At 46.0% G+C, this 17,413-nt stretch overlaps 1 protein-coding gene across 1 annotated transcript in view; it reads right to left on the bottom strand.

Moving 5' to 3' along the window:
* ppp2r5a (protein phosphatase 2, regulatory subunit B', alpha isoform) overlaps positions 1 to 15,964 on the bottom strand; it is a 73,170-nt gene extending 57,206 nt beyond the window's left edge. The window contains exon 1 of the mRNA XM_039738366.1: positions 15,146 to 15,964. Coding sequence (XP_039594300.1) covers positions 15,146 to 15,293 — 148 coding nt within the window. The 5' untranslated portion in view covers positions 15,294 to 15,964. The remainder of the gene's footprint in view (positions 1 to 15,145) is intronic.
* Positions 15,965 to 17,413: the final 1,449 nt, after the last annotated feature.

Here is a 17,413-nt window from a genome sequence, read left to right as displayed (position 1 = left end):
TGATATATTGATATTTACTGGACGATAACAAAACGATATTTGGCATCCTTTAAAAACGGGCGTGTAAAAGTCTTACTGATTTAGCTTGTCCTTGTTAATAGGATAAACATTGTAGCTTACTAATTAGATTAACGGAAACAGTTAAGGAACATGGGTCTCATTAATTTACTTAAACTTGAAGTAAAAATAACACAAAAAAAACATTCAAATTACCAGCCCAAGTATTACTGAGATAAAACATTGCCAGTGTGAGTACACCATTTCAAGGAGGCCCAGAGGATTTCCACAAAAGACCAAGTCAAGCAAAATGACCCCTTTGATTGGCGAACTAAAAAGATGACAATATGCAGGCTTTCAAGGCAACTCAGGCCCCTTCTTCAGGCGAGACTGCATATTGTCGTCTTTTTAGTTAGCCAATAAGAGTTGTCATTTGGCTCACTACACTCACTCACTGCATTCATAATGGCGAACACTGTGGAACACCCTAGATGTCGTCTTCTTCTTTCAGCCGTTCCCGTTAGGGTCGCCACAGCGGATCATCTTCCTCCATATCTTCCTATCCTTGTCATCTTGCTCTGTCATACTCGTCACCTGCATGTCCTCTCTCAGCACATCCATAAAGCTTCTCTTAGGCCTTCCCCTTCTCCTCTTGCCTGTCAGCTCTATCCTTAGCACCCTTCTCCCAATATACTCAGCTTCTCTCCTCTGCACATGTCCACTACACACAAAAGGCCAACAAGACTACTGTAATGAAAATACATTTTAAACAGACACTTAACCTCACTGTAAACAAGATACGACTCACAATTGAACTACGGAGCCTGAACGTTACATTCTGCCGTAAAGTGAACCGTGCAGCATACAAGCAACAACAGAAATCTCACATGCTGTACTACTGTGTAAAAATACAAAGTTCTGTCAAACACCCCATAGGATCAAAAAAAAAGATTGCATTTGAAAACAAGCTACAAAAAAACCCAAACCTAAAACATTTTTAAACAAATTACTAACTTCAGATTCTGTCCAATATTGCACAAAGATATCAGAAAGAATCAAACAATTGTGAAATTCTACTTGAGGAAATGCACCAGTCTGTTGGCCGTGTGTGACGTCAGAGCAGCACGGTTACCCGTTACAATGCGTCCTCCGGTAGGGAGAGCCTACTCTGCCTGAGCTGGGGATGCCCGGCCACTTTTTTTTTTGCAAGTTTCCCAATTTGAGGAAACATACCGCTTGTGTTTTCTACCACTCCGGTGGATTGACAGGACTGTCCACCTCAGGTATCATCAAGCAGCTCCTGATCCCTTTTTCAATGGCAGTGTGCACAGACCCGCTCTTATTTTGAAATAGCTGCCCAAAGACTTCTTTTTTTTCTTTCCTTTCACCCAGTCGGGGTCGGTTCAGATCAGTCTGAGAGAACAGTTAGGATTGCCGGGCAGGCACGGCGTCTCTATTCTGCTTCATCATTGCTTGAACATTGTCGTTATTACCGTACATACTTTATACGTGAGGCGGGATGGGACAGATCCGTGCGAGTGTTTTACACCAATGACCCCACCCCAAAGATGGCTTGCGAAATAAAACACGTGTGACAGGTATATGCTTCTTATGGAAATAAAAATGATCAGCAATAGCACTCGGAGGGGTCTGACATAGCCCACATGACTAAAAGTTGCATAATGTGACATCGGCTTTACACATTATCCGAGAATTGTATAAAACGATTTGAGATTGTGAAGTTCTTGTTGTCTTCAACTTCTCCTTTCGACTAACAACGCTGAATTTGGAGTTGGGTTTTGGGCCTCACCTATGATTTTGGACAGACGTCTGACTACACTTTGTGCCTGGGTGGTTGGGGTCTCACAGCTAGAGTGACAGGTGGCCCTGCACCATTAGGCTCAGCATAAACACGACAAGGCACAGAACATGACAGACTAATAAAAACATACCGTTTTTACTCGTGTACGACGTGCACCCTAATTTTTACAAAGAAAATCGCGAAAATCGTTTTGCCCCGTGTACGACGCGTGTTGTGATTGTATAGGAAGCGTTTAGAGAGAGAGAGCGCGAGCCCAAGCAGAAGAAGTAAACATTACAGAATTACATTTCCTTGTGTATGACACACGCCTGATTTTCTAATGCTAATTTTCGGGAAAAAATGTGCGCGTGGTATACACCTAAATACAGCAATATAACATGATAAAACAATACTCTTAGAACAATAAAACACACAATACCAAAAAAAAAAAAAAATTCAATAACAAAAAGTGTACAGGATAAGATTTAAAGAAAACCCACCAAAGTCAGAGAGGAAAGTGCAACACCTTAACAGACAGACAGACAGACAGACGTGTATCGTGACTGAGGCCTCTCACTGGAGTGTTTAGTATGCTCTTTGTTATTTATAGCCTTCATTCTTCGCCTCCACTGCCATCGTAGAGTTATTACGGGACACACGGAATGACATGCCCTCCACTCTCCGAGGTCTTGTACTGCGGCCAGTGCTGAAAGTCAAGTGTGACCCTGACACGGCTTTGCCCACCTGTGGTGTCACAATATATAACTGCTGGCAGCTACGCACCTCCTCTCTGCATTTAAGACAACATCTTAAAGTTCTAATTTAATGGCAGCACCGGGGCTTTGGTGGGGGATGAATTTCAAGTCGTCTGCTGAAAAGAAAAGTAGCAGAGCAAGCAGGAAGTCAAACAGGATGGGCAAGCAGGGGAATCCGTTGTGTGTCCAACAAAGCACGTTCTACTAGGAAAAACCGCCATGAGGCAGGAAGACGCACTGCCATCCACCTCAGCAACTCACCAAAAGCACGCACTGAGATTTCATAAAGCCTTATCTGGCGGCAGTGGACAAAGGCCGAGCCGTGGGTGTAAGCGAAACACTCAACAAACCCCTGACAACTGACTGATTAAACACGATGGGCTGAGGCGCAGGGAGGAGCTACTAGAGCAGGCACAGAGCGATAGAAAGGCCACAAGAATACAAAGGGAGGAGGAGGAGGAGGAGGAGGAGGCCACTGAGCGCAAGAAATGCAGCTCTGCAGAGACAGATTAGAATATGAATAAATAAAAATATACATACACACGGCCGCACCGTCTCACAGCACCTCCTTCAGTCTGGTGGCGCCAATCTCAGCTGCACCGAGTGTAGAATGGGCAGCATGTGTGTAGCTACTTACTGTACGGATATGCAGACAGACAGGCAGATGTAAAAGGCACTATATAATAGAGGGATGTTTGAAATAAAGGAGACACAGAGAGAGGATATGAAAGGTGCTGTAGAATAGATATTTAAAACACATATACAGTATAAGTGTATAGACAGGTAGATGTGACTGGCTCTATATAAGATATGGGATATGAACGCAACTTTACCATAGAGATTACCACTAAAGCAGCCCTTTGCCCATAGAGATTGATAGATGGGAAAGGCACTTTATAATGACAGCAAAGCACATGGACAGGAGATGAAAGACACTATAAAAGCCACATATTTAACATAAAGTAACCTTTTGGCTAGCTAGATAGCGTAGTTGGCAGGATTAGATGGATAAGATAGATAGAGATAGATAGATAGATAGATAGATAGATAGATAGATAGATAGATAGATAGATAGATAGATAGATAGATTAGTTATAAGTCACGTTGTCACGATGAACGTCCAAACACGGAATCAAAATTCAATGCGATTTTGACGGAAAGTTAATTCCAAATATTGTTTTTACTGAAGTTTTACAGTAAACGTGTAAGTTTAAAAAGTATGTGTGGGTTAATTTCAAAGCCAAACAGAAAGAAAATGTATAACGGAACATGAAACATAATTTTCTTTCAATTTATTACATTTTACTATTTTTTTACTCTGGTTAATTACTCGCTGTAATGTAAAATAGTTCTATTATGCATATGCAACAATTCCCATAAAAATATCAATCTCTTTAAATTGTACATCCACTTCCCCATACACGAGTGACACAGCCAGTAAGTCGCGAGCGCGTAGCATCCGCCCAGGGTTTGGCGAGTGAAGCTAGCAGGGGGCATAGCCCCCTAGTTAAAAATAAACTTGCTTTTTGCCCATAAGGATAGACAGAAGTGAAAGGCACTATATAATAGATATTTAAAGTAATCAGTTGGCTGCTTTATCTTTACCGTGGACATTGCCTCTCTGGACGCAGTCATTCCTCATCGCCCTCGGACAAACTTTCCACAGACATCCAGTCCACAATCCTGCTATGCCAGTATCTCCGCCGGCTGGGTGAGGAGCATTTCTTGTCTTCCTCCCCAGGCTTTGTACCAGACTGCACAAACGATGCATCGATGATTGTGTTCCTCGTAGACCAGAAGCCAGCTGCAGAAATTCATTTCTGATTTTACGAGTTTCCATCCACCTGTCAGGTTTATGTTTAATTTTTAAGCCTCCCCTGAGGTATTGTTGTTCTATCCAGGGAACCTAAATCTCTTACCACCTTCAGATTGGAACTTCCGTTTGAAAGTCTTTTGTTCTCTCTACAGGTGTTATGATTTTGTGTGCTTTGCGTCAGTGGTTTCCATGCAATTGTATCCCAGGATGCTTTGGAACAGTGCGGCGATGATGTCATCAGCGTGACTATATAAACTTCACTCAGACTGTTTCAGTTTTATCAGAGATTCAGACAGTTGACTGTGTCCTTTTACAACTTGTTTTTGGTTATTTTGGTTTCTTTGACTGTGACTTCCAGTAATGACCTTCACTTTACTTTTCGAATACATTCTTCTCCAGTTTTCAGTCTGTAAATTCTTTTATAATGACTGCCTCTGTGGACAACACACTTTTGAGTGCTGTAGGTGTCAGGCCTTTTCTAAAGTATTTAGGCCTTTTTGTGTGTGTAGGCCTCAGGCCTTCTTATGAAGTTTGGCAGGTCCAAATGACCACAGCATTTAGTCTCCGTTGTTCACACAGCCTGTGTTCTGTAGTACAACAAAAATGAAACATCAAACAGACATCTGTGTTGGCCCCAGTGTTTGAGGAGCCTCACCTTGGTTTGCTCAGGCCAGAACACTTGCTGTCGTATTGGCTGTTCACGCTCAGAAAAGTGGCCACCCCGACGATAGAAACTCACTACAAGAAAAATCCGAGCAGTTGGATATTGTCATCAGCGGTCACAAAGAGGCATAGTGTGGCCTGAATGAGTCACTGGGGGTGTCCCACTGCACAAATGACAGTTGCATACACTACGACTGTCCATAAATCGCCATGATTTTCTTAAGATTATGCAACTTATGCAAAAACTGGAAGTAAAACAAAACAAAAAGAAAAAATCGCAGCAAAAGCCCGGTTGTTGTCATTGTGATTTTTCTAAGCATTTTTTTTGTCATTTCAGTTGGATATATTTTGTGTTTTGGATTTTTCTTATTCCGCCACCACTTCGTGTGTTATTTTTTTTTTTTGGCTTGGTGCGGCCATATTGTTTTCACATTGCTATGGCTACTGCCAGTCACATGGTGTATTTAATAGGCACCTCATACCTATGAAAGATGGCAGCACAGCACGTCTTTATTTTGATATTGGGATAAGTAAAAACTGCCGCTTGGAATCTTTGGACTTGATCTTTGACTAAGTCTTTTGGATTTCAGTCCTAATCTTCCTGGCTTTTTAACCAAGACCCCAGCATTTTTTTGTTTTGCCCTTCCAGTTGCCTTTATCAAAACTGTCCCTTTCAGGAAACACCTGCCTCCTGACTTTGGGCAAAAAAAAACTGGGAGTCGTCAACTTACTGCACTCTATGTTTTGATGTGAATTTTCAAAATTGCCCCCCAGGTGTTATTTTCAGGTTTGCAGTTGGGGACCCTCGATTGGCCTCACTAGATCAACTGGCACAAACAGCACCCCAAAAGAAAATCAGGCCATAAACTCCAAGCATCACCTAGAAGGCAGTCAGCCTCACAAAGCCAGACGTATAACACAGTCGATACGCCTCGGGACAGCCATGAGTGAATTCTGCTGAAATGTGAGGGGGGACAATTAGATGTTTCACAATTCAATGTCTCATGAAGGTGGAGCTCTAAGTAGGGTTTGGCGAGAGGCTGGGGCTGCTACTGAGCCGGGACGCCCAGGAGGACCAGAGGAGGGCTTGCATCTCCTCCAGACCACGAGGGGGCGACCGCCCTGGTGGCTTTGGGGACCACAGGTACAGAGCTTTGAAGCTCAGCCCTGTAGGGGCCCATGGTCACCGCCAGGGGGCGCCCCTGTGCCTTTGGAGCCCTGGACCGGTTGTGACAGAAGTGCTGTTTGGATGAGGACCGGGGACACCCAGAGTGCTTCCGGGTGCGCAGCCGGCACTTCTGCCACACTGGGGAGTGCCGGAGGAAGATCGTCGTAATGCACCTGGAGCACATCCGGGTGATTATAAAAGGCACCGCCTCCCTCCATACGATGGCCGGAGTATGGAGAGAAGGAGACGAGGTCTTGGAGGAGGCAAGGAGGCGGCCTGAAGAAGGAAAGGCATTTGTGTAGTTGGCCTGGACTTTGCGTGCACTTTTGTAAATAGCTTGAATGTATAATAAACGTGTTGTGGGTGAACCAACGATGTCCACCTGTCTGCGTCCAGGCCGGCTTCCACAAGGAGCAGTGATTTAAACAGCAAAGACCACCGGTGCTCTGCTCAGCTGTTTCAAGTTTAAATTAATCACATTAATTTCTCTGGTTACAACACAACAAATAAGACATAGCAGCACTTGAGGAGGATAGCCAAGTGCATCCCAGGACTTAAGGACATGACAGACCCAGAGAAAGCCACCTGACTTAGTCTTGAGCAGAGAAGACTGCATGGGCACCTCATCCAGGTCTTCAAAATCCATCGATCGATCGAGTAGATGCAGCAGATGTCTTTCAGCTTAATGTGAATGATGTACGTTGGAGCAGATGAGGCAGCACCAAAGAAGACACTCGGAGTCTTTGGACAGGCAGCAGAATCGAGATTTATTGTACGGCGCACATAGAGACTCATGAGTGAGCAGCTTCAGGCATCTCTTACATTTATTACAATTCTTACCATACAAGCCGTTATTCATCCTCATCGGACTCCAATCATTTCACTGCTCTAATCTTGCCTCCAATTAATTTCTTACACAAGGGGGTGTCAAAAGCCCCTCTCTGACCATCATGTCTGTTTGACGAGGCCTATCCTTACTCCATACCAGCTCTTTGCTCTAAGCGAGGGGCCCGTCCTTCTCCAGCTCTCCTGCACGTCTGACCTTTGGCTTCATGAACTATTGGTGGCTTCCAGCTCATACAGAATAATAAAAATATGTAGGCAATCCTAACTCGTACATCTTAGTTCTTAGTAAAACATAGTGTCTACTTTTCTCATGTGCTTATAAAACTTTTCAAATACGTACAGATTGCCAATTTTAAGAACACATTTCTCGAGAACATGGGTGGAAATTATGGGGATGTGCATTTGGGACTGGAAAGAACTGGGGCATCTGAAACAAACTACCAAGTCATGAGGCTGAAGACAACCTGTAAGAAGAATCGAGAGGGGATACTGGGACAGCTGAGCCATTAGCTAAACCAACGAGGGACAAGTGGGCTGAATGGCCTCATCTCATTTGTCACATTTCTTACGTTCGTAAGTCTGACCGATAAGAAGTTATGATGGATAAACTCTCCATGGCTGAAAAGTCTCCCAAACAAAGAAACAAAGAAATGCGTCTCGTGTGTACGCAAAACGCATTACACACAGCAGACTAAAACCAAACACAACCTGAAAGAAGGGAACAACCGTTCTGCAAAATCAGATTACTTTTGAGCGCTTAAGTACTTCACTGGACCGCACTGCCAGCTCCAGCAGCGTGTCGTCACTCACACACACACACACACACAATCAGGTGCCGGTGAACAACTACATTAAGGCAGGAAACTGGCGTCTTAAAAATCCACGTTTACATGTGCAAGTAACCTTCTTTATTATTATTTCGCCTTATAAAATTCTGGAGTTCTCCTTTGGCAAAACTCTTAGATGTCACCAAACTGAGCAAAAAACCAAAGAGTTAAACGTCATCAACGGCCGCCCTGAATCAGAAAATAAGCACGAGGCCTGTGATCAGCGTGTTGTGTTTTATAAATATGCTTCGTCGTATTTAAAGGATTGCATGCAGCACACTCTTTTCTGCTTGCTGTGCGACTGAGCCCTGCAATGGAGCAGCCGACCAGTACGTGGGCTTCTTTTCTTACACCCAGTGCTGCTGGAATTAAAATAACAGCGGTATTTATACTTCAATAAGATATGCGTTAGGTTAACTTGCTATTTTAAAAAATAATCAGACTACTTCACGCAGGTTACTTTAACTTACTGCCCTTGAGATTGAGTTCGAGTTTACCACTGGACGTTCAACTTAGCAACATAAATTCAGCAGTTTCTGACATACTGAAACAGACTGTTTCATCAGGAGAAGGAATGATGGGATTGTGTGAACAGTCGCCTCTGGAAATGTATCAGCCTGTGGCTGCTAATGGAGAGTGCGAAGCAAATGCATGTGCAGGCTGAAAGAGTGCAATGGACATGCGCAATGTCACTCGGGGACACAAGGGGGCGCGTTGCCGACGGTAACATCTTCCTTTTCTTCCACAGCCCCGAGAAACCGCCCACGGAGAGAAAGAATAAAAACTCCGCCCCCTGCCGTTCCCGCGGTTGTAAAAGCGAGGCGCTCCCGGCACGGCACATCTCATTCTGGAGAGAGCAGACCGATGACTTGAGCTCCTCCCTGAACTTAATGCACGTGAGACAAGACTGAAAAATCCTCGTGTTTAGTTCCTTTGTTAACCTGTTTTTTGTTTTGCCACTTTATTTGTTGTGCATTGAGCGCCTGTTTCATTTCAAGGACCAATTCGTGCCCCAACATTTCCTCTGTGTATTCCCTCTTTCAATGACAAAAGATTACAAAATCCTTAACAGTAACCCAATTATGGGTTTACATGGCCACGTTACCCAATTTCCTCAAGTTATATGGGAGTTTACCTAGCATTTTGGAAATCGGGTTTCTATGAATACTCAGTTTATTGAAGCCCATGTAAACCCAGTCATGTACGTGCGCCAGTGGATCATCCTCCAGGCTCATCTGAGGTATGTACTTGCACCCTGGGTCGAGAGGGGTGCGCTGGCACAACCTTATCCTCTTTTTTTATCCTCTATAATCCCGAGAAGATACCCACTGCAGGCAATTGACCCACCGCTACATATCCCATGATTCCCGGAGGGTAGCATCACTCGTTACGGGAACACACCGCAGGACGGAGCTCCTTCCTAACACGTCTTCGAGAGGCTTTTTCAGCTGTGAAGGGTTTCTCAGGCTTCTTTGAACTGCTGTTTCCATTAAATGGGGATGACCAGCTTGGCACCCCCACATTTCAACTTGTGGACCTGCACAACCTTCCAGCGACTACAACATGCTAAATGCTGTTCACAATTAAGAGCCTACAGCTGGAGTCAACGTGAGGTACAAAGAATTGGTAGCTACGGTCACAAAAAAAAATAACCGCACACCACCTAACTGCACTAAACGGCATGCCATCATATCGAGTAAAAAAGGAGGTGAAGAGCGCTTAGGTGAAGTGAGGTGCTTTTGCAATTGATAATGAAGAGCCACAGGAGAAGCAGATTTTGGTACACAGTACAGTGGAGACCAGTGACGTGCCGAACGTCACTCCAGCACAGACCGCCACATCCCCTGTAGCCCTGAATCAGCCTGTTGCTCTTCTCTGGACCTTCTCCAGTGCTGTTATGTCCTGTTTGGAGACTAAAACTGCCTACAGGACTCCAGACGAGGCCTCACCAGTGTGTTATAAAGCTTGAGCAGACCCTCCTGTGACTTGTACTCCACACGTCAAGGCGCTATATAACCTGACATTCTGTGAGCCTTCTTAATTGGCTTCTGAACACTGGCTAGCTGTTGATAATGTCGACTCCACTATGACTCCCAAGTCTTCTCATAAGGTGGACTCTCAATTTTCCAACCTCCTATCGTGTATTCAAACTTCACATTTTTACTTCTTACGTGTCACACTTTACATTTCATTGTTCACAAATCTGCCCAGACCTGTCTGCTGTCCAAGTCCCTTTTTGATGATTTAGCAGATTCTCAATTATCTGCCAATCCACGCATCTCTGTACCATCTGCAAACTTAACCAGCTTGTTGCTCGTATTCCTATCCAAATCACTTAGCTGAAGCTTTGTCATTTTTGTCAGTGCCAAGTCTTTTGTTCAGTTTCTTTTTCAATTTGTTTCGCTTGAGTTTTCAGTTGGACCCCGGACATTTAAAATGCACAGACTGCAGGGGTGTGTTTTTAGGAAGAAATCGTGTGGGCGAATGGAGACCTTTCAGCGGTGGATTTTGCTGCAATTCACTACAAACGTTTTAGCGAGTCGTCCCCAGACACGCATTCGCATTCGAGAACCCCATGAGATGATATTGAAGGCAACAGAAATCTTTTGCCAGGACTCCAATTTTACCAGGACACAAATGACGTCTTCCTCTGCTGACTTTTTTTTTTTGTCTTAACCTCCACACGCCCTCCACAGTTGCTGCTGGTTTGAAATTTCAATAGTGTTCGACACGATGACATATCAGTCACTCTGTGGCCACTTCACGTCAGCATGTGGGAGAACCTTGGGAGCAAAAATAGCAAGTGGTGTGTCACAAATGACACTTCTTCATGTTACAAGCACAGTTAGCCTGACCTGACCCTCCAGTTTGGGAGTAACACTATAACGGGTATAGCTGTGCCAGGCGGCACAGAGGCTTACAACAAGCTGAATGGCGGACTGTTAACTTTACTAACTCCGCTTCACTTACAGCCTTAAATCAATCACTTACTGAGACCGCTCAGGATAGCGGAGGAGCCGGCAGTGGGCAACACACACTCACTCACACACCTGTGCTCAGTCATGCCAGGCCAATCACGTCTTTGGAACGCAAGAAGAAAAGGAAAAGAACTTGGACATGGGCAGGATTTGAACCCAGAACTCTGGATCTGTGGCTGAAGATGCCATAAACCCAGAGAGACCCACAGGTCCCACTCATCCCTGCAGTTATCCAAAGCGGAGCCACACTACAGGAGCACAGCCATCTGGAATATGTGGTGGGGGTTCGTCTTTTCCTTTCTTTTTCCCCAATGAGAAGGGGGGTCCAAATGCTACCACCTGTTGGCCTGGAGGTTTGACCAGCCTCCCGACAGATCCCAGTGTGCTAGGTGGCCTGCCATATGTCATCAGCAGGACTCCCTGGTTGAGCCCACCTGGTGCATCTGACTAGAAATCGGCGCCATCTAACTTTCTCAAGCTGGCACACCTGTCCAGGGGAGTTTCCTGCCTTGTATTCAGTGCTGGGACAGGCGGGCGTTAGAACACACAACTTGGGGTCCTAGTGATTCCTACACTGACACCGGATGATGCGACTCCCCAATTGGCATGAGAGGAGCTGACCACTGAGGCCCAGAAAATCTCCATGATAGGAGCCGGGCATTGAGCTCCATGCGCACACACACACACACACACACAAGATGATTCATCACCTTTTATTCTCCCTCTACAATCATTCCCTATAATTTAACATTTCCGGGATCTGCCAGATCCAGGAGCACAGGGCCTTCCAAGAGGTGGACTTCCCTCTCGCCCACCGACCATCCGTCACCTTCATTTCTTAACCCAGCCAGCTCGTCTCTCCACCATCCGCCTTCCTCTCCCGTCGTCTTCCTGCCAGCTGCTTTTCTAAAGGACCCGCTTCTTGCGTTCCTAAGCGACTAAACTTGAACACTCCCAGGGTAAATGATTAAGCCGCCATGCCACCTCAGGCACAACTTCTCAACACTGGATTGTTTCTGCATTCTTCTTTAAAAAAAGGGGCAGGACACATGCAAAAAAAAAAAAAGAAAGAAAAAAAAACAGAAAACGTGCAGGTCTGTCCAGATTTCGAGTCGCTCGTCCTCATGACAGGTGTGATTCGGCCACTGCCCAGTACTCTTGAAGCGGTTTGTTGGCCTCCACCCTGTGAAAGGTGCTATATAAAGATAAACGAGAACACCACCGCTGACAGCAAATGGGCGGCTTGTGGCCCGCAGATTACTGCATTAGGCGGCTGCTCTCGTCGTCAGTTGAACTTTCATTTTTGATCATCAGTTCCGCGCTTTGCGTCTGTGCGTCGGGCCACAAACCTCGGCTTAGCTTCTCAGGCTTACCCTTCACTAAAGTCTCTCTGTCATTCAAAGTACGTGGGGACTCCTGAAATCCTCTATTTCTGCTTAATAAGCACCAGCATCCCATTCAGGGCTGGACCCTGACTTGCCCCAAGTACCCCTTGCACAAAATCCCTCGGTAATGGACCAACAGAGACAAATCAAATAGTAAAGATGGCCTGGCATCCCACCCAGTGTTGGCTCGGTGCCTTTGGGACAAGCTCTGCCACTCTGCGAGCCTGGAAAGGACTAACTGGATTTAGAAAATGGACAGAGAGATGGATAATAAGAAGAACGACCCCGAAAAGGACTGGCATACCTTCCAGGGTTGACTCCTGCTTTGGACCCAACGTTGCTGTGACAGGCTAATGGCTGCCATGGTCAATAACAACTTAGAACATTAGCTCTGTCTCTGCATGACCCTGCGGTGGGCAGAATGCACCCAGAAAATGGAGGACTGGATACCTTGACATTATCATCATAAATAACAACAACAACATGGCATCCCATCCCATGGCACTCAACTTGGACCCAGTGCTAAGGTCAAATCAGTGCACACTCCTGTGATTGACTAGTAGCTTCAGAGAATGGATACTTCTCAATAGTCAGGGAATGAACAGTATGGCACTTGCCCTGAACCGACTGACTGAACACCACCAAAAAATTTTCTAAGGGACCTTCCATTTTTAGCACTGAAATGAGCCCAATAAAGTCTAAACTGTACCATAAAAAGCTGCTCAGTGAAAAATGACACAGGCCACGCCGGAAGATTAGCCACCTTAATGAAGTGTCATTGTGTCTATATGGTCGCTATGCCTCCGTCATTCCAACATGTGGTACATCATAATCATCAACACTGCTTTTACAAATCCCATACAACAAAGACATATACATTGCATTTGTCACTCCAACAGATGGCACATCACAAATGTTAACTCTGCTTTAATGAATCCCATAACAAACAGCACATAACTGAGACATGTGCATTGCATTTTTCATTCCAGGAAATGGCACACCACAAACATCAATGCTGCTTTTACAAAAGCCATACCAAGCAGCATATAACAGAGACATATGTGTTGCATTTGTCGTTCCAAAAGATGGCACATCACAAATATAAACTCTGCATTTATGAATCCCACACCAAATCGCACAGAACAGTGACATATGTATTGCACTTGTCATTCCAACAGATGGCACAAATGCGAACACTGCTTTTACGAATCCCATACCAAATGGCATATAACAGAGACATACGCATTACGCGGTCGGTGCACTGCAAACGTTAACACTGAGCTCAGTGTTAATTACTTAGATTTCAACCCGTCACAGATGGGTGGCACAGCCAGTTACTTACTGTTTGGCTGAAATCTTTACCCAAGATGGCTTACAACATCTGAGATAGAGTTGGTTACATTTCTTTTGTTTTTCCACTTTGAGCACAGGCAAGTGAATTGACTTGCTAAGGGTCACACTGTGCCAATAGCAGGATCTGTACCCATGACCTCAAGGTTTGAAGTTCAAAGTGAAAGCCTTAACCACTATGCCACACTGTCCGCTATGGTTCTCTTTGATGCTGTCAAATAGAAAGCCCCCTTGACTAACAGGAGAGCTCACTTGGGCTGCAATGTAGGAAAATGGCAGCCACCAGAGGAGTATGCCAAACATGTTGAAAAAGTGTGGTGTTTAAAGAATACTCCTGGCTAATGGTCCAGCAGGTAAGTTGGCACAAGGGCTTGACTGGCAAAGACAATTTAGGCTGGAGCAAAAGAGAGACTAATGGGCAAGTGGGTGTGCCAGGCCACCTGAGAGGCAAGAGGGGACCTTCAGGGCTGTCTTTTTGTTTTGCTCACCCCAATACTTCATGCTGTCCCTTCAATTATCTCAGACTTTCAGGCCATGTTTTTGAACCTCTTGAACATTTCACTAGCCATGAGGTCAGTAAGACCAGGGGTCCCAGGACTGCCAGCTCAGTCCTGTCAATTGTTCACCAAACAATGCTGCTAACTGCCTACGGGGTCCTGTTCACTTCATTAGAAGAAGACTGTCCTTGGTACCTTTATAAACCTCTTCAATAATGGCACAAAAAACCGTTTGCCATGTATAGCACCATGTGCTGGTGGGCGCCATGATTAACGCTATACTAACCCCATGATTAACGCTATACTAACCAATGACACGAATGCTTAGAATTGGCTTCTAATTTAGAGATTAAATGGAAAGATCAACAGAGTATGACGGAGTAAAGTAGTTGTGTTTTGGACGGCCTGGCTGGTATGCCGGATGAACGCGATGGCTTCACGACGTGTGACAAGCCACTTCCCGGAGACACCGTGCTGCCGAGTGCCCTTCCGTCTCCCTTGCCAGTCTCGCCAAACAGGGCACGCTGTCCTGGATGGGGCGGGGAGAGTCGTTCATACTGAAGATCGCTTCATTTTTTTTTTTTTAATACACAGCTGGGGGGTGGCGACGTTACCATCGCGATCGTCTACATTTGCGGCCACAACAAAGCGCTACATTGGCAGTAAATGGAAGAAGCCAGCAACGCTCTGATCGTGTGCTGTTTAGGCAACATTTCAAAAGTTCAAATGTACGAGGAACACTTGACGGGCTCGATGTTATCTTGTAACTGAAGCACAACACCGAGCATTCGACAGATCTATGAAAGAAACCCTCTTTCCAGCACGAGCCCTGTTCGGGCTTCATATTTTTTTTTTTCTGCAACCAAATTAAAGTGAGGAGGGGCTACGGTGACAGTGGTGACAGCACCCGACCGTTGATGTTGGGCGGTCTAAACTCTAAAGAAAAGGCAACCGACTAACAGAACCCCCCACCCCTGCCTTCTCCCACCCAAATCCGGTGCCCGTACGGTTAAGCTCACCCCGAGATCACACGGGTTCACTCCCTTCCGAATTCTTTCTTACCTTTCAGCTGCGGAAGAGGACTCAACTCGATCACACTGTTTTGACTCCGGAACTGAGACGAGCCCTGCGAGCGCTTCTGCCTCTGCGCCTTGCGCACGGATTTACGGGTGAAGCCGTCCACCTTCTCGGCCGCCGAGATTGCCGACATTTTCCACCGGGACGACTGTAAGCTTGTCTCCGATTCAGGGCCACCAGGGAAGAGTGCCGTGGAATGCCAAAGTCCACCGCGATTGCCGAGTTCAGGCTCTCAACAGATCAAATGACGCCTTTATAAATCCCCCGATAGCGCCCATTGAGCAGATCCCTGGGGTGGTGGGGGGGCTGGATTTGTTTTGATCCGATCCGTACACGTGCGGGGCTGGCGATCCTACACTCGGCCAGTCGCGGCTCTCTTCTTGTCGCCGATGATATAACCGAGATTGCAGCCGCACGACACCGTGACCATATCTCTGCGTGCCAGATCTACAGGTTGCGCGAGCAGATCCTCAGGAGAGCGGCGCGTTTTGGTCAAACCGATTTTCCCTCCTTTCACGTGCGAACGGTGGCCATGTGAACGGCTGCGCGGTGTCCGGATTGCCTGCAGCTGCTGTTTATTCGCAAAGGTCGGAAGAAATTCGAAGCGCAGCCCTCCTCGCCGGCGGCCGAGAGACAACCGGCTCCCTCTCGGAGCAGCTTTTCGTAGACATGCAGCGTCGTTCGCACAATCGTCCGCTGACAGCTCTTCCTGCTTACTTCCAACTTTGTTCTTAATTAATTAACTTCAAATTCACAAGCGAACGCCAAAGGTCTCCTCCCACTCCGCAAACGAAAAAAGACGCACAGTTGACACGGAAGCCACAAGCCCGCCCTTCTCTAGCGGCGGTTACGAGTGACAATCAAAGAAACCAATCACAATGAGGCTTTGCAGATGAGGGCGTGCGGCAGGCCAATTCGATTCGCAGTTTTGTGTTTTCCGGTCTACCCGCCCTTCGCTTTGCAAAATGATAGGCAGGCAAACCAACGAATTGAACGGTAGAAGAAAAGGCGGCGGTCCAATAGAAACTTTGCATTTTGCAGGCGTACAGGGTTGCGTGTCCACACTAAGTGCGCGTGGATGTGAACGACTGCTGTCGCTTTTAATGCCAAACGAGTTTGAGGTTTCAGCGAGCGGTTTTGTGGGTGCCACTCGACGGCGGACTCTTTACATAAGTTTAGCTTGACCTCTGGATGGTGGTCTGAAGCATACGCGTGACCTGAGGCTAAGCAGCGTTCGTGAGGTAATAAAATCCAAACCGCACACACGAGGTGGGTACGGTAAACTCCCTAGATGGGGAACACAAACCGCAAGCCATTGTCTCGAATGATCGCTTGGATGGCACCACCTGACATTTGTGGTGTTTCTGTTACGTTTACGTTTCTGTTCTTTTCCCCTTTTCGATTGTACTTGATGGTGCCTCTGGCTTTACTCTGCCATTAGCATGGCTGTTAAGAGCCATTTTAGAAATTTGTTTTAAGAATTTTGCTTTATGCATCCCATCACCAAACATTCCCGTCGTTCTGGCTCGCGGTAGTGAAGCTCGTCTCCCACATTTGGCCCCCTCGGAGATGTTGTGACAATTTCACTGTTATTTGGTAGTTTGTTTCAACATAGCCTACGTTTATTCGAAAGCTAAGCAAGCTGACACTTTTATCCAAAGCAACTTAAGCACGAGCTCCCCATCATTTAGTAAACGTTAGTCTTGGGGTCGCTGTGCAAAACAAAGTTGATCAGCGCAGTTGAAGAGCTCTCAACAAGATAAAAGTCGAGCTGTAAAACTGCATTTAGGCAGGAATTCACCAAAAAAGAGGGTCTTCAAGTAGCCCTTAAAAACACTGAGGGGGTCCGAATTCGGAATGGAGGTGAGCAGCTCGCTGTGCCAGCCATGAAGAGTCTGGATTGACATTCAGTGCCACACAGAGCGCAGGTTGTCGGCAGCCCTGAGTGGATGACCAGGAGCAGAGGATCTCACAAGAGTCTCCGTATACTGCTGTGTATACAGATGCTGACCCATTGACTACTTTGGAGGCCTGGCATCAATGTGCTGCTTCAGGGAACCAATGGAATGATCAGAAAAAAGGAGTGACGTGCACTCAGTTTTATGGAGTTTGGTTTGATGAAAGTTACAAAAATACATCATGAAAGTAGCCTGACCAAGTAGAGTGTTGTGAAAAAATATTTGGCCCCTTCCTCATTGCTTCTGTTTTTGAGTTAGTTACACACACGGGAAGTGAAGAAGAGAGTGCAGGCAG

This window comes from Polypterus senegalus, chromosome 16 (genome assembly GCF_016835505.1).
Source record: "Polypterus senegalus isolate Bchr_013 chromosome 16, ASM1683550v1, whole genome shotgun sequence".
NCBI classification, from domain to species: domain Eukaryota; kingdom Metazoa; phylum Chordata; class Cladistia; order Polypteriformes; family Polypteridae; genus Polypterus; species Polypterus senegalus.
This window is presented reverse-complemented; position numbering and strand designations above follow the sequence as displayed.